This window comes from Hyperolius riggenbachi, chromosome 9, assembly GCF_040937935.1.
Source record: "Hyperolius riggenbachi isolate aHypRig1 chromosome 9, aHypRig1.pri, whole genome shotgun sequence".
Classification (NCBI taxonomy): Eukaryota; Metazoa; Chordata; class Amphibia; order Anura; family Hyperoliidae; genus Hyperolius; species Hyperolius riggenbachi.
Window position 1 is genome coordinate 111651564 of NC_090654.1, and position 27954 is coordinate 111679517.

Genomic DNA, 27954 nt, shown 5'->3' on the forward strand with positions numbered 1-27954 from the left:
AGGATTCCAACTTACAAATTGTGTTCAGCTTGGGGCTGGGCTTGTCAGATGCACTTCCTGCCAATTTGGATTTGTCCAGTTTCAAGTTTAAATACAATTTGCATGCAAACAAATCAATATGCCACAGGCCATCTCTACTCATCAGTTACTATGCTGCTGCAGCTCTTTGTTCTTATCACTAATTTCAATAGATAAGAATAAACAGCACTCTATGAAGCTGAAAAAAATCTTGTGGTATTTTTAAGTTATAATGCACGTATAATTTGGGGATATCAATCCGTTTCAGGTCCTTAAAAGGTGTATGTTCAGTGTTTGAGTGGGAACCTTATCGACAGCAGACTTGAGGATGTGAATACCAGATAAAGTAGTTTACTATATCCAAAGTTTACTATATCAGAATTAGTCATACATTTTATATTTATACAGAGGCATTTGCTGGGACCTGAGGACTGAGTTTACTATATCCACAGATTTACTACATCAGAGTTTGCTATAATGAGATTCTACTGTATCAGATATGATAAAGATATAAAGGTGTGCTAAAAATAATAACAACAACAACATCTGTCTCGCTCCGGTTAAAGGGAAGGTCCAAGCAAAAAAAAAAAAAAAAATGAGTTTCACTTACCTGGGGCTTCTACCAGCCCCATGTAGCCATCCTGTGCCCTCGTAGTCACTCACTTCTGCTCCAGTCCCCCGCTGGCAGCTTTCTGACCTCGGAGAGGTCAGGGCCGCATTGCATACATTTTTATGCATTCCAGCTAGTGCAGGAAAAAAAATGTATGCGTTGCACCACTAACGCGTAAAAATGTATATGTTAATGTTCCTGCACTAGCGGGAATGCGTAAAAATGTACGCAATGCGGCCCTGACCTCCGAGGTCAGAAAGCTGCCAGCGGGGGACTGGAGCAGCAGTGAGTGACTACGAGGGCACAGGATGGCTACATGGGGCTGGTAGAAGCCCCAGGTAAGTGAAACTTTTTTATTTTGCTTGGACCTTCCCTTTAAGGACCTGTTGCAATACACTTTATCTGTTTATATGGATTTTAAGATATATAATACAAGATGAGCTTTGAACATGTGTTTTGAATAATTATACAATACAGTCAAACAGTATGGAAACAGGTTTTATTGTATGGTATGCCCAGTTCAGGCAGGTTTTATGTGCATTTAATAGAACATTACATTACACGATGGATGCATAAAAGTTTTGTAAAACTTTTTTTTAAATTGCAAAAGCTAAAAAAAAAAAACTAAAAAGGAAACTCCTTGCTCTGCCAGTTCACAGATTCAAATGGTAAATAGTTGTCTGCTCATATACCCTCCAGCTTGAGATTCTTCTCGGTTTATGGTGCGCACACATGCACAATTATGGCCTGCAGAGATCAGGGTCTAATCTTTTGGGGCAGAATGCTGTAAAGATGAATTGCTAGCTGGTAGGTTCTATTACTAAGGAGTGGGAGGAGGGATGATAGCACGGTACAAAACAGAAGTTTCCTGCGCTTGTCAAAGATGATCTGGCACTACAGATCTCCCCGCAATGCATCAGGGCCATTGTACACATGCTAGATTCTTAGCAGAGATACTTGACTGGCCAAGAACCATCTAAAGGCCCCTACCTGTGATGGACGTCACTCGTAGGGGGGGGGGGGGGGGGGATTGGGACCCAAACCCTCGGGCAGCACTGTGCAGACATGAAGCGGATGACACGTTCTGTTGCTAAGTGGGGGGCAGAGAGCATATGGAGCAGAGCGTGCGTGACTTCACTTGGTGAGTGGGGAAAGGGGCGGCACAAGAAAATTGGATGTCACTCGGACAAGTTGATCTGCCTGGCAGATCGCTTGCAGGGCAGCAATCTAGGGCTACTATACACATGCCGGATTATTGGCTAAGGTGGTCGTTAACGGCATCCTCAGCCGACTTCAAGCATGTGTATGGAGCTTAACATGGCTTTAGTCACAAGGCCAGGGATGGATGGGAGAAATATTTGGGAAGCAATATCTATGTTTGCTGAATCCAAACCGCTCTGCTGATGGCCTATCATGCCTTCAGATTGACTGGGAGTTGTGAATTCATACGGTAGGTACTTCCCTAGTTTATTTTGCATACATCACATTTATTTTTTTCCTTTACAAAACTTTTCATGCATAATTCACATGAAATGTTCTATTTTAAAAACATTAAACAACTCTGCCTGAACTTGTGTTTTAAGCTGCACTGCGATGTACAATATATTGCAGAACAACCTCACTTACCAAGGTGACAGGCTGCATAGGGATAAATATATCTTCCCCTGTTTATTTCAGCACAGCCTCTCAGCTGCCAACATCACTAGCCTGTGGGATAGAAAGCTTTTAGTCTCAACTGTCAGCCTTCAAATTTTTGCTTGAAAGGGATTTATCATTACAAAGACTTGTACTGTCTGCAATTCCAGTGACAGATTATTTACAAACCGGTGGTGACAAAGAACTACGCAGATGGTGCAAAGAATTGTTTTGCATTAGGAGAGGCTATACGTTAAACTGCTGTTAAGGCGTGTACACACGCTAGAGAGATGTTGCCCGACTGACTGACATTGCTGGGCCGAGGCTGTACAGACGCATAGTTAGCCTGAAGGCTCATGACACGTTCTGTTGCAATGCAGCGGGGGAGCAGCGCAGATGTGATGTCACGCGGTAGTCAGGCTGAACAAAGCTATCAGCTGTTGCTAGGTCGAATTGATCCGCTTAGCCAGGGGCTGCTGTACACATTGTGGATTATTGATAGTGGCAGTCAGTATCGTTTGCCTTAGCTGACTTTAGAGTGTGTACAGGCCTTTATGTAATATGAAGTATAGATGTACAGTGGACGGAATTCACTTCTGTTCAGAAAGAGAAATACCATAAAAGTATACTGGAGACAGATATACTGCTATTCACAACTGATTAGCTGGTTATTTATCTTGCTATGAAAAGAAAAACACACAATAAGAAGAACAGAAGTTATATAGTCAAAATATAGTTATAACAAGAACCATAAAAAAAAGAAAAAAGTACCTTATTTGCCCATGTATTAATTACAAAACTTGGAAATAAGCTACTTAAAAGCATCAAAATAAGATATTTACATAAATACACTTAAAATGGAGGAATAATTATTGAACGTCAATCCCTCTTCGTTTTCCGATAGTTCTGTCTCTCTTTAGCTTTCTATCTTCTTCATGAAGTTTGCGTCTGTCATCTCTGTTAAATGAACAAAAAAAAATAGAATAATTTGCTTGTAAGCAGATCTCCATAATGTCACAGCTCTGTAAAAGGTTGTCATCTGCATACTTCCAGATTAAAAAAAACACAAACACACTCGGACACACTGTGCAATGCGGTAGACAGATATGTCCCCCAGCATTAGGAAGCCATCAGTATAAGTGGCCAGAGGGATGCCTAGTATTCGTCAGCACTCCGTATAGTTGGTCAGAGACAACCTTCCCAGTATAGGTAGTTAGAAGGGTCTCCAGTATTGGGCAGCCAGAGGCAATCCCACAGTATAGGTAGCTAGATGAGCCCCCTGCATTAGGTAGCAACATGAGCCCTCCCAGCAAAGGTGGCAAAAGGAGGTCTTCCATTAGGGGTAGAAAAATGAGACTTCCTAATATAGGTGACCAGAGGAACACCCAGTATTAGGTAGCCAAATATGCCCCCTAGTAAAGGTAGGGAATGCATGTGAAGTAACTCGCCTCAGCAACAATGCAGGTGGAACAAGAGAGACCGGGATGCCTAGGAGTAATGTGGATGAGTGTCTTGTTGCTGGATCCTGGAGAGGCGAACCCCTCAACTATGCTCTCACCACTGTGCATAAGCTCACTCCCCTCCACCCTGGGCAGTGATCCGCCCCTAAACACAGGCCAGCAGATCTCAACAAAGCTTCTGCTTGGGAGAGACCTCATTTACATCTAGTGCTCAAGACACCCTTCTCCCTTTTCCTATTTTTTTCTTGTTTATTCTGTCTATTCATGGGACAATTATTTAAAGAACACTTCGAAAAGACAAAGCAAAAGGTGAAGGTTGTTGCTTCTAACTCATACCAGTCATGTATTTATACACAAAACATCAGACAACACAGGGCAGTGATTACACTGGCTTATGAACTACAATTAATGCATCTAATGACAATGTATTATTTTAGCAGACTATAATGCTATAACAAGGCCAAACTAAGAGCAGTACCATGTAGTGCCATTTCTATGACTGCAGTTAAACAGCAAGACCATATATATATTTTTTTTAAATGGCGATATGACCGCCAGAAGACACCAGTAACCTTCTAGAAAATAAATAAAAGCGCATGGCCAAATAAGGACTGATTATTGACCTGGGAAAGTGAGCGAGATTCCCAAAACACGCATTTAGGCCTCTTTCACAGTGCGACGTTAAAGTCGCACGTTAGAAAATGTTCCAACGCAGACTAACGCACAGCAATGCAAAGTCTGTGCGACATTCACAGTGCAACGTGTAGCAATATTTAGAAAGTGCTGCATGCTGTGCGTTTAGCAATACATTTGCTGCGTTGTGTGTGTTGCACATGCTCAGTAAGGTTTTTTTTTTTTTTTTTTTAATGTAACGCATGCGCCGTTTTCGTTCCATCAGTATGCAACAAAAACTGCGCACCAAGAGACAACCTAGTACAAAATAACGGCCAATTTTATAACCTACATGGGCTGCGTTAGGGGCACGTTGTGCGACTTTAACGTCGCCTCAAACGCACCATCCCACTGTGAAAAAGGCCTTAAGGGCCTGTTTCCACTAGTGCGAGACGTGCGGCGGCACTTCCTGGTCTGCGGGAACGCTGACAAATCCCATAAGCCGTGCCATGCACGGCTATGGGATTCGCAACCTCCCGCACGGAAACTGATGGCAATGTCGGCGGAATCGCTAAGGTAAATGATTCGGCCGGTGGCGTCATTGTTTCCTATGACAGAGTTTCCCCGCGCGATTTAGCTGCGGGGAATCTCTGCATATTCGGCCCGGTTTACACGCTAGTGGAAAGGGGCCCTAAGTGTTGCACTAAACATCACAATTTAGTGAATAACCACTTGCCATCCATCTTAATTGAATAGATATTGGGAACTTCCTAGTTTTGCATCAGGGTTTAAGACAAGAACTATAGTCCTATGTCTGCACATACAGTGGAGGAAATAATTATTTGACCCCTCACTGATTTTGTAAGTTTGTCCAATGACAAAGAAATGAAAAGTCTCAGAACAGTATCATTTCAATGGTAGGTTTATTTTAACAGTGGCAGATAGCACATCAAAAGGAAAATCGAAAAAATAACCTCAAATAAAAGATAGCAACTGATTTGCATTTCATTGAGTGAAATACATTTTTGAACCCCTACCAACCATTAAGAGTTCTGGCTCCCACAGAGTGGTTAGACACTTCTACTCAATTAGTCACCCTCATTAAGGACACCTGTCTTAACTAGTCACCTGTATAAAAGACACCTGTCCACAGAATCAATCAATCAAGCAGACTCCAAACTCTCCAACATGGGAAAGACCAAAGAGCTGTCCAAGGATGTCAGAGACAAAATTGTAGACCTGCACAAGGCTGGAATGGGCTACAAAACCATTAGCAAGAAGCTGGGAGAGAAGGTGACAACTGTTGGTGCGATTGTTCGAAAATGGAAGGAGCACAAAATGACCATCAATCGACCTCGCTCTGGGGCTCCACGCAAGATCTCACCTCGTGGGGTGTCAATGGTTCTGAGAAAGGTGAAAAAGCATCCTAGAACTACACGGGAGGAGTTAGTGAATGACCTCAAATTAGCAGGGACCACAGTCACCAAGAAAACCATTGGAAACATTACACCGCAATGGATTAAAATCCTGCAGGGCTCGCAAGGTCCCCCTGCTCAAGAAGGCACATGTGCAGGCCCGTCTGAAGTTTGCCAACGAACACCTGAATGATTCTGTGAGTGACTGGGAGAAGGTGCTGTGGTCTGATGAGACCAAAATAGAGCTCTTTGGCATTAACTCAACTCGCTGTGTTTGGAGAAGGAAAAATGCTGCCTATGACCCCCAAAACACCGTCCCCACCGTCATGCATGGGGGTGGAAACATTTTGCTTTGGGGGTGTTTTTCTGCTAAGGGCACAGGACAACTTAATCGCATTAACGGGAAAATGGACGGAGCCATGTATCGTGAAATCCTGAACGACAACCTCCTTCCCTCTGCCAGGAAACTGAAAATGGGTCGTGGATGGGTGTTCCAGCACGACAATGACCCAAAACATACAGCAAAGGCTCAAGAAGAAGCACATTAAGATCATGGAGTGGCCTAGTCAGTCTCCGGACCTTAATCCAATAGAAAACCTATGGAGGGAGCTCAAGCTCAGAGTTGCACAGAGACAGCCTCGAAACCTTAGGGATTTAGAGATTATCTGCAAAGAGGAGTGGACCAACATTCCTCCTAAAATGTGTGCAAACTTGGTCATCAATTACAAGAAACGTTTGACCTCTGTGCTTGCAAACAAGGGTTTTTCCACTAAGTATTAAGTCTTTTATTGTTAGAGGGTTCAAAAAAACGTATTTCACTCAATGAAATGCAAATCAGTTGCTATCTTTTATTTAAGGTTATTTTTTCGATTTTCCTTTTGATGTGCTATCTGCCACTGTTAAAATAAACCTACCATTGAAATGATACTGTTCTGAGACTTTTCTTTGTCATTGGACAAACTTACAAAATCAGTGAGGGGTCAAATAATTATTTCCTCCACTGTAGGTTAATTTAAAGAAAACCTGTAACTAAAAAAAAAAAAAAGTTCCCCTGGGGGGTACGCACCTCGGGTGGGGGAAGCCTCCGGATTCTATCGAGGCTTCCCCCGTTCTTTTGTGTCCCACGGCGGTCTTGCTATGCCCCAACGAACAGCGGGGATGTAAGTATTTACCTTCCCGGCTCCAGCACAGTATCGGCTCTCCGCTCAGAGATAGGCGAAAATAGCCGATCGCTGTCGGTCCGCTATACTGCACCTGCGTAGTAGAGCGGCCGAGACAGAGATCGGCCTTTACCGCCTGTCTCCATGCTGAGAGCTGCAACACGCCCCCGCTGGAGCCAGGGAGCGTAAATATATCAAGCCTTGTCGAGCCAGGATTGCGGGACGCTTCAGGGGGAGCCAGCGCTGGATTTATAGGGTTTATCAAATTCCTTACCGTGTCTGGAGTGTAGGTTTCTTGAAACTGTTCTTCAACATAGATACATGGCTTGATTGGCCAGGCTGGTTTTCTTTAGTATCTCCCCAAGGTTTCAGTTTACCTTTGAATTGTAGTAGTAACCTTTTAATACAGCTCCACATATATTCAATACAAAATCAGACATCCAAACCGTGTAAACTACAATATACATAATCAATGGTTTGCAGCACATCAGTATTGCAAAAGATTTTAAAGTGTACGTGAGATGTTAAAATAAAAAGATTTGATACTTACCTGGGGCTTCCTCCAGCCCCCTGAGCAGCGATGCGTCCCTCCGTTCTCCTGGTATCTGTCCTGGTAACCATGCTCAGTCAAGCCAGTAAGCTCTTCTGCACATGTCGGGAGGACGGCGAGGGACTCAGACATGCTTATGGGGCTGGAGGAAGCCCGGGTAAATATAAAATCTTTATTTTGACATCTCTGGATTACTTTAACTTTCATTCTGCAGATGTCATTTTCTTATGCAAATTTGAATCAGATACAGTATATTGTTATGAGGCAATAAAAAGTAGCGCTCATAAAAAAATAAATACCTATAGAGAAGGAAGGCTCTAGATCCCATAGAGCCTTCCCGGTTATCACTTTGTGACCCCTCTCCACCCCTCCCCCCCCCATTGAAGCTATTTGACTGGTCCAATACACCTTCAGGAGTAGTCAGACGGCTTTGGAAAGTACTTACTTACTTTCTACCCAGAGTACTTCCGAGGATGAGCGGGTCCACACTGTGCAGGTGCGAGTGCACGTTCATGCAGTATGGAGCTGTCTTTGGAAGCACTCAGGGACACTAATCTTTAAAGTACACCTGAAATAAGAATCATGTGGTGGTTGCCATACTTACTGCCATTTCAACAATACCAATAGTCTAGCTGTCCTGCTGATCTATTTGGCTGCAGAAGTGTCTGAATCACACACCTGAAACAAGCATGGAGATAATGTAGTCAGGCTACAATCAGAGCATCTTATCTTCATGCTAGTGCAAGGTCTGTGGCTAAAAAGTATTAGAAACAGATGTTCAAGAAAGCCAGGCAATTTACATGGTTTAAAAAGAAATAAGTATGTTGGGCCCCATAGCCCTCTTACTTCAGGTGTGCTTTAAAGTTTAATATCCAATTAAAACAAAAAACAGGTTTTCCTATTCTTTATTTCCCATACAGTTATCCTTCTTGCTTTTGTCCTAAAGTAATGTCATCTGTGTAAAAATCACCCCCCCCCCCCCCCATTACCACACACACACTTTAGGCTAGTTCAAATTTGGAGCATTAATTGCGATTGCATAAATATTTGAAGTTTTACCGCGATTTGCGCTTGTTATTCCCATTCAATAGAACCAGAATCACAACGTGATTATCCCCAAAGCTCTGCATGCAGTGTGTGATCGCAATCGCCGCAGTGAGAATATATATCCATAGGAATACATTAGCAGCAGCGCTTTACTGATCACCGGCAATCAGCAAAGAGATGCACAAGCGTCCAGTGTGAACCAGCCCTTTGTCTGTTCACAATGGAGAAGCTGTACATAATAAAACTGTTCAGTTTTACTGCTACAAGGTGGCAAGTATAGACAGACAATGAGATGCCAATAATTCAAGTAGATGCAGAATCATGCTAATTTTGTATACAACTTGAAAACAGACCAATTAAATCCGACTAAAGTGGAATTTGACTGATCCATTTTCAAGCTGCCTAAAAAAAAAAAAAAAAAAAAAAAAAAAAAAGGGAGCATAATACTGCATCAACTAGAAATGATTTACCCTTCAATGACCATCCCTAGTTGTAAACAAACCCAGATTTTGGCACCCAGTGAAGTATACTGTAGATAAGCTAACGTGACATAAGCATACAGACCATCATTTTTATCACATAACACTTGGATCACATTATTGTAATGAAGTTGCCAAGCTAACCTCTGTGTGGTTGATAGCCAAGTGGTTTAGCCAAACTTGCATGAAGATCAAACTTTGACTTATTGTTGGTATTCGGAGTTGCTATGATAGGAGTAGTGAGTTTGAAGGGAGTAGTAGCTAGTGGATTTAAAATAAACAATTAGACAAGCCACAGCTTATTGTTGTTACAGGCATGACATCATTACAAAGCAAAGTCATTTTAGAAGTGTAAATGTGTGCAAATACCTGCTGGAATCCCTTTGTTTGCTTCCGACTCCAGATCAGCCATAGGGAGTGGCAAGCTACTGTTCCCATCACTGTGTGGGTTAGGTTTACGGACAGGCGAGCTTCTTCTTGCTTCACTCCCTGGTGTCCCAATGAAAGAGAATTTTCGGGAAGGCGTCTTGATCAAAGAGCGCTTGTGCTCATTATCTTTTGTTGCTTCTGAAAATCTTATAGAATTACAGGACACTGTTAAAACACAGATGATATATTCAGAAATCCTGGCACTTTTTATAAATGATTGTATTACAACATTTACCTTAACAAAATTTTTAAAGAGCCTGAACATTTTTAAAGGCATGCTATTGCTGTATGTGCATGAAGGTATAATATTTGCTGCATTGAACACTAGTGTTAAGACGAAAAACTATAGCAGCAAAGGGGAATATGTATAAAAAAAACCTCTAAGTGAGGGCCTGAGGTCAGATATATATATATATAGATATAGATATAGATAGAGATAGAGATATATATATAAATAATGCATACATACATATACATACACACACACACACACACACACACACTAATATAGGCAAAAAAGTTTTCAAAAATTAATTAAAAAGTCAAAGACATTCTGAGAAGTACACAGATCATCAAAATTGCAATTAAGTGGTATGGTCGTACCACAGGGTACATATACCGTATATACTCGCATACAAGCCGAATTTTTGACCCCCAAAAAGGGGGTCAAAAGTTGGGGGGTCGGCTTGTATGCGAGTCTTCCCTGGTGGTCTAGTGGTGGGTGGTCCGCGCCCTGCTCCCCCCCCTCCCCGCTCCCGCTGCTGCTATTACCTTGTTAGACAGCGGCCGCTTCCTAATCCGCGTTCCTCTTCTTTCTCAGAGTGTATCACAGCAGCGCGCCCGGCGCTGCTGCTGTGACGATGCAGGGGGCAGGAAAGAGCGGTTCCCTTGGTAACGGCGATACAGATCGCCGCTATAGGGAGCCACGCTCTTTCCTGCCCCCTGCATCGTCACAGCAGCAGCGCCGGGCGCGCTGCTGTGATACACTCTGAGAAAGAAGAGGAACGCGGATTAGGAAGCGGCCGCTGTCTAACAAGGTAATAGCAGCAGCGGCGGCCGCGGGGGGGAGCACTACCCACCTATGCTGGGCACTATACTGGCTAAACTGGGCACTTTACTAGCCATACTTGGGCACTATACTGGCTAAACTGGGCACTATACTGGCTAAACTGGGCACTTTACTAGCCATACTGGGGCACTATACTAGCTAAACTGGGCACTATACTGGCTAAACTGGGCACTTTACTAGCCATACTTGGGTACTATACTGGCTAAACTGGGCACTGTACTGGCTAAACTGGGCACTATACTAGCTAAACTGGGCACTATACTAGCTAAACTGGGCACTATACTAGCTAAACTGGGCACTATACTAGCCATACTGGGGCACTATACTAGCTAAACTGGGCACTATACTAGCTAAATTGGGCACTATACTAGCTAAACTGGGCACTATACTGGCTAAACTGGGCACTATACTGGCTAAACTGGGCACTATACTGGCTAAACTGGGCACTATACTGGCTAAACTGGGCACTATACTGGCTAAACTGGGCACTATACTGGCTAAACTGGGCACTATACTGGCTAAACTGGGCACTATACTAACTAAACTGGGCACTATACTAACTAAACTGGGCACTATACTAGCCATACTGGGACACTATACTAGCTAAACTGGGCACTATACTAGCTAAACTGAGGCACTACCTACCCATACTGGGCACTATACTAGCTATACTGGACACTACCTACCTATACTGGGCACTATACTAGCTATATTGGGACACACTGGGGGGCTGCACCAATCCAGCATTTCCTACTCCCGGCTTATATGGGGGTCAATCATTTTTCCCTGTTTTTTCAGGGAAAAGTTTTGGGGGGGGGGGGGGGGGGGGGGTCGGCTTATATGCGAGTATATACGGTAGATATATATACAAAATGCAATTGTACTAATAATCATAACAGCCAACCGGAGGCTGGCGTTAGGTAATCCCTATATAAATATACTTGAATTAAGGACACCAAGGTAAATGCAAGGGTGTGTCCAAAAGCCAGTATAGGGTGAGCTAAAGATTACAAATAATTAAAACTGTATCATTTAAATTACAGAAGAGGAAGAAATTACTACAACATAAGCCTAACGGGTTATCAAAAAAGGGCCCAAGGTCTTTATTTGGCTGAAAGAAATTTCAATCCAACTAATACATCAGCTGCATTGCAAGGGGGTTTCAATAAGCCTTTGTAGAACAGGTTTAGAAGGACCCTGCACTGGAACAGTAGGCTGTAAAATAATACAGACAGCCTTTGGACCCTCCAGAGTCTTTCAACTAGGTAAATATCTACCTTTATGTGACTTATTTTTTTGTCCATGTGTACTTTAACATACTGTAGACAGTTATGCCTGTCTTAGGCCCCATACACACAGACGACCATAGTCTTTTGAAAATGAAAGATCACAGACCAATCTTACCACCCTTCATGTAGTATGAGAGCCATACCTACACAGTCTTTTCTATGGAGCTGAACTCCACATCAGAAAAAAAATCTTTGCAAGATGCTGCACACACAGATACTGTACAGACACAAAAGATCAGTATCTGCAAAAGATCAGTATCTGCAAAAGATCAGTATCTGCAAAAGATCAGTATCTGCAAAAGATCAGTATCTGCAAAAGATCTGTTCCTGCAAATTGCAATGATAGTCTATGAGATCTGCAGATCATCATACACACATGATTTAACTGATATTCATCTGCAGATCAAGCAGTCATCTGCAGATCTGAAAATCCATCCTGGTGGATCTGATCTGCAGATGAATGTCAGATAAATCATGTGTGTATGATGATCTGCAGATCTCATAGACTATCATTGCAATTTGCAGGAATTGATTTTTGGCAGGAACAGATCTTTTGCAGATACTGATCTTTTGTGTCTGTACAGCATCTGTGTGTGCAGCATCTTGCAAAGATTTTTTTTCTGATGTGGAGTTCAGCTCCATAGAAAAGACTGTGTAGGTATGGCTCTCATACTACATGAAGGGTGGTAAGATTGGTCTGCGATCTTTCATTTTCAAAAGACTATGGTCTGATGTGTGTATGTGGCCTTAGAGTCATATGCTTTTGTATATGCTTACCGAACATTCATCCTGGAACCTGAAGCAGCAGAGGGTTTGGGCGCAGATTTATTCACCAAGATGCTCCCCTTGGCAGTGCTGGAACGTGCAGAACGTCTTTGATTTGCTGGTGTCTTTACAGGGGACATGTGACCCCTATCCATTGCAGGGCTCAAGACAAAGAATCTACTTTGAAACAAGCTCTGCAAAACACAAATTGGTTGTTTTAAAGGGACACTTAAGTCAAACAAAAAAAAAATGAGTTTTACTCACCTGGGGCTTCCAATAGCCCCCTGCAGCTGTCCGGTGCCCTCGCCGTCTCCCTCCGATCCTCCTGGCCCTGCCGGCAGCCACTTCCTGTTTCGGTGACAGGAGCTGACAGGCTGGGGACGCGAGTGATTCTTCGCGTTCCTGGCCACAATAGCGCCATCTATGCTGCTATAGCATATATTATATACCATATAGCAGCATAGAGGGTGCTAATGTGTCTGGGAACGCGAAGAATCACTCGCGTCCCCAGCCTGTCAGCTCCTGTCACCGAAACAGGAAGTGGCTGCCGGCGGGGCCGGGAGGATCGGAGGGAGACTGCGAGGGCACCGGACAGCTGCAGGGGGCTATTGGAAGCCCTAAGTGAGTAAAACTCATTTTTTTTGTTTGACTTAAGTGTCTCTTTAAGTTTCATGCATAGACTTGATTTTTTAAATGTATGGAAATGTTAAGTTTGCGGCTCAAATAGCCAATAAGCAGTGGCCTTATTCCGCTGCATGTAAAACTGGTATGAGGCAGTCGGTTCCCTCTACTGAGGGGATGAACCATGCACTTTTAAATCCCTATTCGAAGTTAACCAACTATTTTTATGTAGTATTGCCTCTCCACCCATAGACAAGTAATTTGTTTGTAGGTTTTTTGTATTTTTTTTGTCTATGGGTGGAGAGGCAATACTACATAAAAATAGTTGGTTAACTTCGAATAGGGATTTGAAAGTGCATGGTTCATCCCCTCAGTAGAGGGAACCGACTGCCTCATACCAGTTTTACATGCAGCGGAATAAGGCCACTGCTTATTGGCTATTTGAGCCGCAAACTTAAAGGGGAACTGAAGAGAGAGGTATATGGAGGCTGTCATGTGTATTTCCTTTTAATCAATACCAGTTGCCTGGCAGCCCTGCTGGTCTATTTCTCTGCAGTAGTATCTGATTAAAACCAGAAACAAGCATGCAGCTAGTCTTGTCAGATCAGACTTATAAGTCTGAACCACTGAAACACCTGATCTGCTGCATGCTTGTTCAGGGGCTATGGCTAATAGTATTAGAGGCAGAGGATCAGCAGGGCTGCCAGGCAACTGGTATTGTCTAAAAGGAAATAAACATGACAGCCTCCATATACCTCTCTCTTCAGTTCCCCTTTAACATTTCCATACATTTAAAAAATCATGTCTATGCATGAAACTTAAAGGGACACTTAAGTCAAACAAAAAAAAAATGAGTTTTACTCACTTAGGGCTTCCAATAGCCCCCTGCAGCTGTCCGGTGCCCTCGCCGTCTCCCTCCGATCCTCCCGGCCCCGCCGGCAGCCACTTCCTGTTTCGGTGACAGGAGCTGACAGGCTGAGGACGCGAGTGATTCTTCGCGTTCCTGGCCACAATAGCGCCATCTATGCTGCTATATCATATACCATATAGCAGCATAGAGGGTGCTAATGTGTCTGGGAACGCGAAGAATAACTAGCGTCCCCAGCCTGTCAGCTCCTGTCACCGAAACAGGAAGTGGCTGCCGGCGGGGCCGGGAGGATCGGAGGGAGACTGCGAGGGCACCGGACAGCTGCAGGGGGCTATTGGAAGCGCTAAGTGAGTAAAACTTTTTTTTTGTTTAACTTAAGTGTCCCTTTAAGTTTCATGCATAGACTTGATTTTTTAAATGTATGGAAATGTTAAGTTTGCGGCTCAAATAGCCAATAAGCAGTGGCCTTATTCCGCTGCATGTAAAACTGGTATGAGGCAGTCGGTTCCCTCTACTGAGGGGATGAACCATGCACTTTCAAATCCCTATTCGAAGTTAACCAACTATTTTTATGTATTATTGCCTCTCCACCCATAGACAAAAAAAAACAAAAAACCTACAAACAAATTACTTAACAGTTTAGACACCCCTGACATAGATGTTGAGCCAAAGGCACATACATGCACAGTTGTTGAAATACACATTAACGTTAAAGGAAATAAATAGTATATAAATTATTTTTCTTTTATGCGTAGTGTTAAAGTAAATCTGAAGATAAATAGATGAGAAACAAATGTATAGTAGTTCTCTGATGAGACCCTGGAATCCCACTGTCTTATTTTGTTTTTAAAAAGGTAAAAATACCTCAACAGATTTGACTGTCAGGTACAGGAACTCCCTTAAAGTGAACCTCCAGACTAAAAATCTACTCAGCAGCACTGAAAAGGCTTGGGGTTTCTTTAACAGTTTCACAGCATCAGAACGTTTGTTTTTCGTACCCAAGTCTCATTTTTAACTGCACAGAAGCTAAGCTCTGTCCCAGCAAAGAAATCTGCTCAGGCATTCTTCCCCTGATGCTGTGCAAAGCATGATAGGATTTCTGATGTTCTTGTTCTGCTGTTTGGGCACTTTTTTTTTAGAATTTAAGATTTAAAGTCTAGCGTGCGCAGCTGGGAGGGGTGATCAGGACACAGAACAGTTGGAACTGTGTCTCATGCTCCCTGTCCCCTCCTTTCAACCAAAAAGATGGCTGCCCCCATGAAATCCCAAACATTTGCCTGTTCTTTTAAAACAGGGTGGGTAAGAAATGATATTACCTATTTTAATTAACATTACTAATGTAACTTAATGAAAGTATGTTTGTTTAGGCTGAAGTTCCTCTTTAAAAACAAAATATACAAAGTCATAGTTTTAAAACTACAGGGGTAACTATCAAGCTACAGGTACCTATGGCAATTAAAGATCATGTGCACAGCGTTACATATCTACCGAATACACAAAATATATGACCACCTTAAAATTTGTGGTTACCTTTGAAGTACTGCCTGGAGTCTTCTGAACTTGTGTCAGTAAGTCGGACGTCTTGGCCAGTGCCTTCATATAAAAAAAAGGCAAGATTTTAAAACTAATTTGACTGCTAGCAAAATTCTCCAATTAATATCTAAAAATATCTACACACAAATCAATGAGATTTCTTACAATCCATACATTCTGTATTACATTTATAACAAACAAACAAAAAAAAAAAAACAACTTACCTGATTCTAACTTTTCCTTGAGCATTTTATGGATACTTATGCAACACTGCTTTCAGATTAGCGCACTACAGAGCGAAAGGCCATATTATACTATAACTGTCACCCATGGGGATTTTTTATTAAAATGTGATACTGTAAAACCACATGTAAAGCATTAAGATGGAACTGCACACTATGCAAGGGAGGGGTCAATTGTACTTCATGGTGCAATGGATTATAATGGTTAACATGTAGTATGCAGACATGAGAAAAGTAAAGTCAATTAACCCTCAGCACACTTGCAAGCAAATTTATTCACACAACTCATATAAGAACAAACGCTATACCTACAGCTAAGTTAAAAGCCGGATCTTTGTTGCAAGAATAAAGTTTTTTGCGTAACCACATATACTGCTTAGAGGTCTCTGGCTCTGTAGTATAGAATAGTACAAACATGCAAGCATTCACATATACTAATGTCCTCTCCTTGGACAGATAGTGCATCAAGGTAGCTACCAAAATACATCCATATGTACCATGCACACACCAGCATAAGCGGTGTGCATGCGGACAATGGTCACTGACGGGAAAAGTCGGAGAGCACTGGATAAATCCTAGCCACAAGGTTCAAATAAAAGAAAAACCACAGAATGTGAATAAAGTGGACACAGGTTCATGGTGTGCTTCCTTCAATTTGCTATTGTTCACTTAATCCCTAGGGCGGGAGTTCTGGCCAGAAGCTCAGATAGATATGTTCCTTGGAAGGAGGGACAATGGAGCAAGGTACAATGGAGCAGCCTCTGGTGCACAAGGTGATGAGGAGGAGGATAGTGCGCTAAGCTGCTGCAATGCATAACAAGTCAGCATACCAGATCTTTAAAGAGGAACTCCAGTGAACATGTTACTGTTGCCAGGTGATGTAGCTGCTGCATGGGTTTTGGCAGTTGGAAACAGCTGTAAACAGCCATTTCCCACAAAAGTTCAAACTTTTCTTGTGGGAGGGGTTACTTGTGCAAGGGGTTTCACCACAATATCAGTCATACAGCGCCCCCTGATGGTCTGTTTGTGAAAAGGAATAGATTTCTCATGTAAAAGGGGGTATCAGCTACTGATTGGGATAAAGGTCAATATTTGGTCGGAGTTCAACTTCTGGGGACACCTGCACACACGCTAGATTCTCATCCCAGACAGCCCTGAATGGATACCTAGGTTGAGTTCAGTCTAACATTTGCACAAGTCTTTAGACTGCAGACAAATATAGAAGATAAAACTGGCTGGCCACTGCATCCTTTACCAAGTGTGTTCCTATAGTCAGGCGTCTGCACAGACTACATATCTATGTAAACTATTGTTTGAGTAGAATTTCAACAGATGGTCTTAACTGCATAGACACACAAACAATAGCCTCTACACAGAAAAGCAGCTGCCTCTAAAATGTGTGCTGCAGACAGAACAAGGCTCCATACAAAAGCATGAAACATGCTTAAGGAATGTTTTATAAGACACGTGATTTTGCTATGTCTTCCAATCGCATGCAAGACATCAGCAAAATAAATGAAAAATCACAGGAACCCATTTATAATAAAAAACGATCTGATTTTGCCTGATCTCAATAGTCCTGCATGCTGCATTTCTTCTATGCTTCTTGCGTTCCTAGCATCCAGTAAAAATTGCTAACACAATCGAAGAAATAACATTGGGTTTGTAAAAGGTCCCTAAAAACACAAAAAACTGATGTACACTAAAAATCCCCTCCCACATTTATGCCTGCCTCACCAAATCAGCAAGTTTCACGCTCACAATGAGCAGTACTCTTCCTCCAACTTCTTTTTTTGCCATTCAGGCTTGATGAGCCTGAATCATGATGAGCATTCATTCACCAATCCAGGTAGCTCAGTGCTTTTCCTGGACTCAGGTACCTGCCCTTAGCTACAAGATGAACGGTATGACTGATAAAAGGATTTTGCTGGATTTTTACCTTGTAAGAGAAAAGTGGTTGATGCATGAAGCTGCGGTAATATTGCTGTGTGCAGACAGTACTCAGCAATATTACCCTTACTAGCGCCAGCTTTGTACCGCGAGTTACACTATTACCATGACCTGCGGTAGTCTAGTACTCTGGCCCTGCTAGGGTAACATAGCAATGCTACCATTACTAGAGTACTGCAGGTCACACTAATAGCATCTACCCCATGGTTTATCCTGGTCTTTCAACAATATAAGAGGGTTTCATAACAAATCTTTAAAGTACATACGCCATGCAAACAGTTACATAAACCTCCTACTACATTATACATCTGTTCCCTTTTTCCTTTGACATCTGGCTAAAGATGGCCACACACAATACAATAAAATGATCAGATTTTACGACAATTCAATAAAAACGATCGTATCTTCCCCCCAAAAAAATTCAGTCATTCGACTGAAAAATCCAATCGGATTTCCCGTTTTCTTTGATTTTTATCGATCCGGAATGCCAGATATTTTTCTTCAATCTTTCTAAAGATTGTATGGTGTGTGTTGGATTGTTAGTTTATTAATATACACACCCTAGAAATTTTGTCAGAGTTTTCAATCATTTTTTATCATAATTGGGGAAACATTGAACATGCGTGTGTGGTACATTGGTCATATTTTTGAAATGTTACAATCAGAAAAATTGATTGCAATTCTTAAATTGAACAGATATTAAAAAAATTGTATGGTACCTTAATGCTGGGCATACACTGTAAATTTGTTCTTTATCAATCGAGCCGCTGATGGCTCGATTGATAATTTCCGACAGGTCCGGTGACACGCCGGATCGACTCCCCGCTCGATCCCCGCGGGCGGACAATAGCGGGGAATTGAGCAGAAGATAAGGAGCGCCCGCGGGGACGAGCAGGGATCGATACAGGCACCGGCGGGAGTGCGCCGGGATCGAGCCAGCGGCTCGATCCGGCGCATAAAACCTTACCGTGTATGCCCAGCATAAGAGACAAGCAGGGAATCAGCTAGGCTATAGGAACTATAAAATGTTCTAACATCCTCTGTAGTCAAGGCCTTTTCCACATAAGTAATGTTCTTAGTCACACCATTAAACATACTTCGGCAAGCGCTAACATTACATTTTGAATGTGATGCATTTGCGAGTTGTATTCCAGGAAGAAATGTTACTTATATACCTTAACTTCTTGAATAGAACTACCCAATGCATCCAAGCGCTTCTGCTTTCTTTCCATGTACTTATCTATAGATTCCATCTTCTTGAAGTGAGCCTCATGTAGTTTCTTAAAATCTACAAATTAAGAAGATAATTACCAGCATGCTTAAAAGGCTTAATACTTTTTAATACACAAGCCAAACCAAGGTTAAGCATATAATAAAAATTAAAAAAGAAAAAAATACAACTTTCTCAGCACATTATCCTAAAATGAAGTATAGGCAAGTCTGCTTCATATAAAAAAAAGTATAGGTCACAAAACAAACAAAGTCTAACAGACCCTATGAAGAGCCAAAATACACAAGAAGGTATCAAAAAATTTTTTTTATAGATTGGAATCATCAAATATTTAATTAGAGAGACTCTGAAGTCTCTAAAAAAAAATCCATTTTTATAACAAAGTCCTCTAACATATTAGCCCTACCTAAACCGCAGCATTCCCGCGGCTGTAAGCTATGTAAATCCCCCCTAACGCGACCTTCCCTCTCCCCTGCAAAGTCTACGACTTTGGTCGTGGATTTTGCTGCCCTAAGTGCTTCCGTGTGAGGCAGGGCTGTGAGCTGCAGCCCTGCCTCCCACGCGTCTGTCAGCGGCGGATCTCCGCCTCTCCCCCGTCCCCCTCAGTGAAGGAAGACTAAAAGGGGCAGGGATCCGCCGCTGACAGCCGCGTGTGAGGCAGGGCTGCAGCTCATAGCCCTGCCTCACACGGAAGCGCTGCCCGGATTGCCCCCCCCCCCCCGGCGAGTTGGGGGGGGGGGGGGATATAGTTAGATTAGAGTGCCGGGGACGCGGCGGTTTAGGTAGGACTATTACGTTAAAGTGGATTTTGTAATAAAAAACGCATTGTTTTAGAGACTTCAGAGTCTCTTTAAAGGGGATCTGAAGTGAAAATAAACTTATGATATAATGATTTGTATGTGAAGTACAGCTAAGAAATAGAACATTAGTTGCAAAGATACGAGTCTCATATTGTTTCCAGTACAGAAGAAGTTAAGAAACTTCACTTATCTATGCAAAAAGGAGCTTCTCTGAGCTCTCCGACCAAGCTTGGTCAGCGACAGTGCTATTTTCTGAAGCACTTATCTCAACCTGTCTCTTGTTAAAGGTTTTACTGCAGAAAAGTTCAAAGGGTCATTAGCTCTACTCTGTTTCATAGTTTAAAATACAGAGCGTAGTTTGTAAATTGCAATATTACAGAGTGATGCAATGGTTAAAAAAAAATGAATCATCAGTGCTCCACAAAATTTATCATAAGTTTTTTATTTTTATTTTTTTTTATTCAGTGTCACTTCAAGTCCTCATGCACAGGAGAGATCAAATGTCACCTAATGGTTTTACTCTATAGCAGGTGTGTATGCAATCCTAGATTGATATAAGCTCCTCACCAAGCATCATATGGGGAAAAAAAAAAACTTACTTGTTTACATATAATATAGCATCCCTCCTATCTCTAAAAAAAAAAAAAAAAAAAAAAAAAAAAAAAAAAAGGACTGATATTTTAGTTTGTTTTGTCCAAGACAAAATTTATACTGGTCTTGTATAGAAAGGGTTTATCAGCGTTTTAGTTAGCAGCCCATGCAGTGGCAAGCTTGTGTTTCTTGTATATATGGCGAATAGTTTTTACAGAATAAGTAAAGCTTGGTGCTAGTGGATGAGAGACCATCTCACCAGACTTGCTTATATTTCTGCTTGTCTCAGAAGGCAAAGGTATATGCCTACATATGCCTATATACCTACCTGCGTTATATTCTAAGTTACATTCTAGTATTGATTAGATTGTCCTCTGGACATTACAGAGTACTTCACTTTTAGGTTTCTGATACCATTATGTGGCTCAATCAAAACTTTTATGGTCACTTACTTGGTGTTGAGGGCTTTGATCCAGGCTTAGATAAGCGTCCTTTGTATCTTGGTATCTTTCCACCTGGTGGAGCAGCAGTAGTTGGATTGCTTGCTGTTTAAATCAAAGAATGCATATATGAAGCTTGTGCTATTTGCATATATTTTTCCTCTTCCAAAGTCTGCATCCCATATGCTTGCCTGCAGCAAGGTTGGCAAGTAGAGATGGTCAAATGGGAAAATAATTCTAACCTATGTGCAAATGTTTCATAAATTGCATGCAGTCCGGAAATAGACTACCGTATATACTCGCATATAAGCCGACCCACGTATAAGCTGAGGTACCCACTTTTCCCTCAGAAACCAGGTAAAAGTGATTGACCCGTGTATAAGACCCCTCCCTAGTATAGTCCCCTCCACAGTAGCCAGATGTTCCCCCAGTATAAGTCAGCCTCCCTCCCCATAGTCAGCTGTGCCCCAGGACCATACAGCTGTGTCAAGAAGCCACTAGATGGCGTCATAGATAGGCAGCAATTACCACACAGGAAGAATCCCCGATCATTGCACTGCTGACGCGTTGCTTGCACGTTCCACTCCACAAGCCAGGGGACACATGTAGTCTTAAGCAGCACACTCTGCACACCATGTTGCAGGGGATGAGAGCACGGACACAAGCAGGGTGAAAGCTGGTAAGAGTAGGATCACTACTGCACAATCCTTAAGCTCCTCTGCCATTAACAAAACCTGCTCCACCATCTGTTTTGCTTCACTGACTCGCCGAGGGGTATAGTTTCAGCACATTTTCTTTATGCTGAAAAATTAGGCTTATACGCGAGTATATACAGTAATTAAAATCAGCAGAAAAGTGCATCTGTTTGTCCAATTCCAAGCGGAATTAAATTTAAAGCACATCTGAACTGACATGGATACGGAGGCGGCCATATTTATTTCCTTATAAACAATGCACATTGCCTAGCTATCCTGCTGATGTTCTGCCTCCAACATATTTAGCCATAGACCCTGAACAAGCATGCCAATCAGGTGTTTCTAACTGGATTAGCCACAGGCTTCTTTTAGGTGTGTGATTCAGACACCACCGCAGCCAAATAGATCGGCAGGAATGCCAGGCAACTGGTATGGTTTAAAAGGTAACACGTATGTTAGTCTCCAGATCTCTCTCAGTTCATGTGTACTTTAAGGCTGGTTTCACACCAGGACGTTGCATTTTAGGGGACGTTAAGGTCGCATAACGTGCCCCTAACACAACGCCTGGTGGTGTTGGAGCAGGACGCTACCAAGAGCCGCGTTACAAGCAGCTCTTGGTGCGCCTGCTCTGTCGGAGGCACTGCGGAGACCACATGAGCGGAGCTCTCCGCATCACGTGGTCCCGCCAGCCAATCAGCGGTCGCTCCAAGAAGAAAACACTGCAAGTGCAGTGAATATTAAGTAGCCATGTGCCGGGCTACGTAGCGGCCTCTCCCCGCCTCCTCTCCGCCCCCAAAATAAAAAAACCCCACTGAGCATGTGCAAACAGTCTAGTACTGCATGCAGTACGTTATCAGGACGTGCTGCGTTACAATGTTTCGCAACGTGGGCACTGTGAACAGCCCGTTGATTTTTCATTGCTGTGGGGTGCGTTACAGGCTGCTCTAACGTGCGCCTGTAACATCCCACTGTGAAACCAGCCTAAAGAATAAAGTTATACCCATGCTAACCTAGAAACAAACACACATACGGTATATAACTAGATAAATACTAGTTCTACTAACATAACAGACGTACTGCACTGTCCACGTTATGATTCCTGTAAATGTTATAAAGGAAAAGCAGAAAATCCTATTCTAGACAGTTTCCATCTTAGTTACCTTTGACCTCCTGACATTTCCTCCCTCACACTTTTCTCTACTCTTGCGAATTGTGTATTCGTTACCTGCCCTCCTCCCAGAGTCTTCAGACAACCTCATTGAGGTCTATACTAGGAAGTGCACTTCCTAATGTCATTAGGAGGGGGGAAATAAAAGGAGGAGGAATATATTATAGATAAAAAGACCACCAGCATGCAACGGTTTGGCAATGCCAATTAAAGGGCCAGTGCTCCTAAGGTATGTGATAACTCCAAACCATAACAGCAGAAAAAGTTTTGCAAGTTTTGATTGCAGGATTAGCATCTTTATCACTTCATACACTCAGACCAGTTGCTGTTGAAATTTGATTTTTATGGTGACAATCCCGTCCTAAGCTGAGGCTTTTAGAAGAAATATGGGCAAAATGAGATACTATAGAACTCCTACATCAATTTTTTTCATTTACTTTGGAGTTTTACTTCAACCTGTAAATATAGGACAGCTCACACCAAATCACATTCCTATTCTGAGAGAACGTAGTATATCTAAATAATACACAACTATTTCTATTCTCACATGGTCTGCAGTCCAAGTAAAAAGGTCCCTATAATGCTAGTCATATGCTATACAATGGGGTAAAATTAATAGTATCCGTTAAAGGGACTCAGAGCTGAATGAAAAAAAAAAAAAAAAAAAAAAAGTATACATACCTGGGGCTTCCTCCAGCCCCATCCGCTCGGATCGCTCCCACGCCGCCGTCCTTCGTTGCCCGCAGCTTCAAGAACTGGGTCCACGCACTTCCATCAGTCGGCCCCAGTCTACGCATGAGAAGTGCGCCCTCTACCCGTCTCTCCACCAGCAGCTGGAGAGATACAGGGCTAAATTGGTCTTGTTCAAGGTAGTGTGAGGTGGGAAAAGCTTTACTAGAATTACTCTATAACGCAAGATTATAGAGCATTGATGTCCACTGAAATTCTGCAGGATATCAGGAACTGCCTACAGAGGTTTAGGGCTGGTTCAGACGGACGTTTGCAGAGCGTTTACAGCCAGCGTTCAGGGCTTGGTGTTAAACGCTCCCATTCAAGTGAATGGGAGCGTTTGTACCAAGCTTTCAAGCGCGTTTACACAAACGCGGCGTTTGGGTCCCGATTTTCCCTGGCGTTCAAGGAGCCCCTGGAAGCTACATGTAGCTTCCAGGGGAGGTTAACCGCGACGGCTAATGTCCCCCTAGGGGAAGAAAAAACGCGACCGCATCCAAACGCACACGAACGCTGCTGAACGCGACGCCAGCAAACGCAACGCCTCCAAACGTCCGTCTGAACCAGCCCTAACACATGCGGGGGCGTGGCTTCAGGTGGAAGTGGGCACAGATAGGCGGGGTGAGTGCAGTGAGCATTAGGCACTCTCACATGTTAAAGCGACACATTGTGTTTTTAAAGAGGCAGAGACATACACAGAGTCTGGACTGACTAAGACTAACATAGAATAAATGGTAAAGTTCAGCCACTTTAAACGTATTCACTCTCTCATCACAGAAGTTCTATCAAAAGCCTAGTACATCTACTAATATACATATGATACAAGAAAATTGACAATCCCAGTATGCAGTAAAAGATTTAAAATTATTTTTAGAAAGTACAAAAAACATACTTTCGCTCTTTGTAATATTTGCTGCAGTTTCTGTCGCCTGGGCTGGAAGGTCATCTTCAGTTCTCTTACGTTTCTTTTGCTGGTTTGCTGAGCCAAGCTGGGTAGTTTTCTCTCTAGCTTGTTCATCGGTTTCCTTAAATTACAAGGAGCATAGAGGCATACAGTACTGCAATTGTTTAAGAACACAAAAGAACCATCATTAATTACTTATTGGCAATAGAAGTGTACTAGGACAGGTAGTAAGAGGCAGCAGTATCACACTTGACAGAGGTTGTTACCAGGGCTGTGGACTCGAAACAATTTTGGGTGCCTGGAGTCGGCAGTTGGCATAAACTGAAGAGTCGGATGAGTTTTGATCCAAATTCATAGCCTTTGTAAAAATTAGACTAAGGAGTCGAGGAGTCAGTCTCAGAGCAATATTGGGTACCTGGTGGAGTCAGTGGCTTCATAAACTGAGGGGTCAGATGATTTTTGTGCCAACTCCACAGCCTTGGTTGTAACCCTTCCATAACCAAGTCCAGAAACAAAACAAGAGAGTTAGCTCACCTGGTAACATTACCAGTAACCCTCCAGGACACACTATGAGATGGTATTCCTCCCGGGAACAGGAGAAAACATTAGAACACCCCCCCCCCCCCCCCAAAAAAAAAAAATTAAATTGGGAGTCACTATACTTACTAAGTACACAACAACAAAAAGTTACATACAAAGTTATATACAATCTGAAACATGGATGAGTGATTTATCTGTACTGTTACTAAAATCATTACCAGGTGTGCCTTCTCTTGTTTTCCCAATAACCAAACAAGGACAGGCACGCAATGAGATACAATAAGCAAGAATCACTGCCTGCAGTATTTTCTCCCAAAGGCCTGATTTCCTCCCATCAGGAGGTTCATAATTTCTTAAATTCTTTCAGCTCATCTATGTCAAAGTTCTTCAGATATTCCCCGGAATGTGAGCTGTACAGGCCCAGGAAGCTCTTGTGGAATGAGCTTTTAGATATAAAGGTTCGGAATGTCTGTCCCCCATAGCTCTATAAGCACATATGATACATCATTTGGAGTCCTCTTGTAAGCGTATTCACAGATGAACGGCCACGTTTTCTAATTTAAGTAAAGTTTAAAGGAAAAATAAATAGCCTTTTTTTACCCTTTTAATTGGATCCTAAATCAAGCAGTATATGGAGGCTGCCATATTTCCTTTTAAACAATGCAAATGGTGTTGCTGTCCTGCTGATCATTCTGGAATCAGAAGTCTAAACCGCACACCTGAAACAAGCATGTAGCTAATCTTGTCAGAAACATCGGATCTACATGCTTGTTCAAGGATTGTGGCTTAAAGTATAAGGGACAGAGGATCAGCAGGACAGCCAGACAATTTGTATGGTTTATAAAAGGAAAGATACATAAGCCTTAATATTCCTCACACTTTAGGCCCCCTTAAAGCAAGACCAAAATTACTCGACATTCAGAGTTCACCATCCTGTTTTGTTACTGGAAGAATAAGAAGTGTGGGCAATACAATTTCCTGCATTCTGAAAACGGCCTCAGCTTTGCTGAGTGGCAAAAACAACAAGTACTTCTTCCTCGGAAGAATCATGTGCAATAAGCTCTCGAACTTGCTGTACACAAGTAGTACGCATTCCGGCAACAGAAGTAGTTGCAGCTGCTGGTCTGTTTGTTTTTTTAAACCTGAACGATCCTTTAAATATGGCAGATTTTCAAATGACAATTCAGTGGAAGAAGAGGGCTACTAATTTTGGGCATTTACTCCAGTGATTAATGTCCTTTTCAGAAAACAGGAACCTACACTTAAGCCCTCTTAATACAAGATTTTCCCTGAAGTTTAGTGGATTTATGCATAAAAAATAAATAAATTATATATCTGCCTCCTCCATCCCACTATATAATTTATCAGAGAATGACAAGTCTCTGGCTTATGATGCCGAGTTTCTAAAGGGACATAAAACTGTAATTCTACAGTTTCATCTGCTGGGAATTTAAACCTAGTTGGTTTCTCGTCTTCCTTGCTAAAATAAGCTTTGGCACTATCTTTTGAGCTTACACAAGACATGTTCATTTTCCTGCTTGCTTACTTTCTGGAAAGTGAATCTAATACAGTATTTCTTTTCCCTGCTTTAGCGGGTGTAGACTAGGATATCACTGCTAGGGCTGCTCTAAATGGTTTACAGTGCTCTCCCCAGAAATTTTTTCCAGCCAGGTGGCATGAAAAAGTAGCCGGGTGGGGCGAGATGAGAGAATGCAGGGTCAGTGCGTCTGTGTGCAACTTTGCTTACAGCATAGGAGGAGGTGAGCTGATAACAGCCGGGTGGTCACCAAAACTAGCCGGGTGGAGCACCCGGCTAAAAGAGCCTGGGGAGAACACTGGGTTTACAATGTCTTTCATACACCCCATGAGATTTCTACAGGTGGACATAATTATGTATTGCAAAGTAGTTATAGAAGAGTCTTACTGTCTGTGGAGGATGACCGGGGCCACGGAGATCGGCACAGATGCATCCGGGAGGCGGCGTGGAGCAGGTAGTAGGTTTTGTTTTTTTTATTTTCATGCTGCCTCAGGTTCTCTTTAAAGAGGCTTCCCCTATCCTGCTCAGCCATCTGGATCTAGCACTTGATCCAGCACTTCAAAAGCGTGTTACTCAGCTTAAAAGCGGCACTATGGCAAAAACTTTAAAATGCATATGTACACATACATTTGTCCCAGAGTAAACCCACTGTATATGTTACACACTGAGCGACAGCTACACAGAATGTATATTATAATCCCCCATGAGGAGATGGACTAGTCCAAAATTTGTAGGTTCAGAGTTGGTAGATTATAATACCTAGTGTAAGTGACATCTACATAGGAAATATAAAAAGATGATAGTTCATTTATTCTGGGACAAATGTACATTTTACATGTATGAGTACATATTTTTTTTCCATTTTTTAGTTTAGACCATGGTGCGCCTTTAATTGCATTATAAAGGCAAATTCAGGGTAAATCTGAGGTTTTTATTCCCTTGGACCTCACTTAAATTCTGAACTGCATTAATATCTCTTCTGTGGGTGACTAATAGCAATACCGTATGTCCAATGCAGAAGTTAAGATTCTCATCAGTGAGGCATGTATGTGACTGCAGCGATACAGAATATGCTCCAGAAGTTACGCAAGACTAGACTGCAAGACAAGGGGTTAACGTCTCCCAGCAACTCTGGCAGATTAACAGCTCATCAGGAGAAACTGGAAGACTACTCCTATTATGGGGATGCGGTTTGAAAAAAAACACACATTAGACACATACTATGCGTGTACTCTCTTCTTAAAAGATACCTTAGCCCTTTTAAACATTTAAAATGGGGGAAGCAGACGTGTAGGAGGCTCTCCTCCTGCCCACCGCTCCCCCTGTCCCCCTCTGTTAAGGCCTAATGTTCCCCCCAAAACTACTTCTGGGTCAGTGCGCATTGTGCAGGCACTGCCCGGTGATGCGTGGCAGGAGCGGTCTGCACACTACGCCCAAACTATGTACTGCACAGCGCACCAACCTTCCCAACCTGGATGTAGGTTTGGGGGGACATTAGGCAACAGAGGAGAATGGGGGGGGGGGGGGAGCAGTGGGCATCAGGAGAGCCTCCTACACATGCCTGCTC

General features: G+C 42.6%; 1 protein-coding gene across 1 annotated transcript in view; it reads right to left on the reverse strand.

Moving 5' to 3' along the window:
- Positions 1 to 1110: 1110 nt before the first annotated feature.
- Positions 1111 to 27954, reverse strand: part of NUSAP1 (nucleolar and spindle associated protein 1) — a 34936-nt gene continuing 8092 nt past the window's right edge. Inside the window, exons 4-12 of the mRNA XM_068253345.1 lie at positions 24299 to 24431; positions 20827 to 20919; positions 18928 to 19040; positions 15558 to 15620; positions 12551 to 12732; positions 9356 to 9561; positions 9131 to 9247; positions 7185 to 7287; positions 1111 to 3220 (exon numbers count right to left, since the gene is read on the reverse strand). Of these exons, the coding sequence (XP_068109446.1) occupies positions 3133 to 3220; positions 7185 to 7287; positions 9131 to 9247; positions 9356 to 9561; positions 12551 to 12732; positions 15558 to 15620; positions 18928 to 19040; positions 20827 to 20919; positions 24299 to 24431 (1098 nt within the window). The 3' untranslated portion in view covers positions 1111 to 3132. The remainder of the gene's footprint in view (positions 3221 to 7184; positions 7288 to 9130; positions 9248 to 9355; positions 9562 to 12550; positions 12733 to 15557; positions 15621 to 18927; positions 19041 to 20826; positions 20920 to 24298; positions 24432 to 27954) is intronic.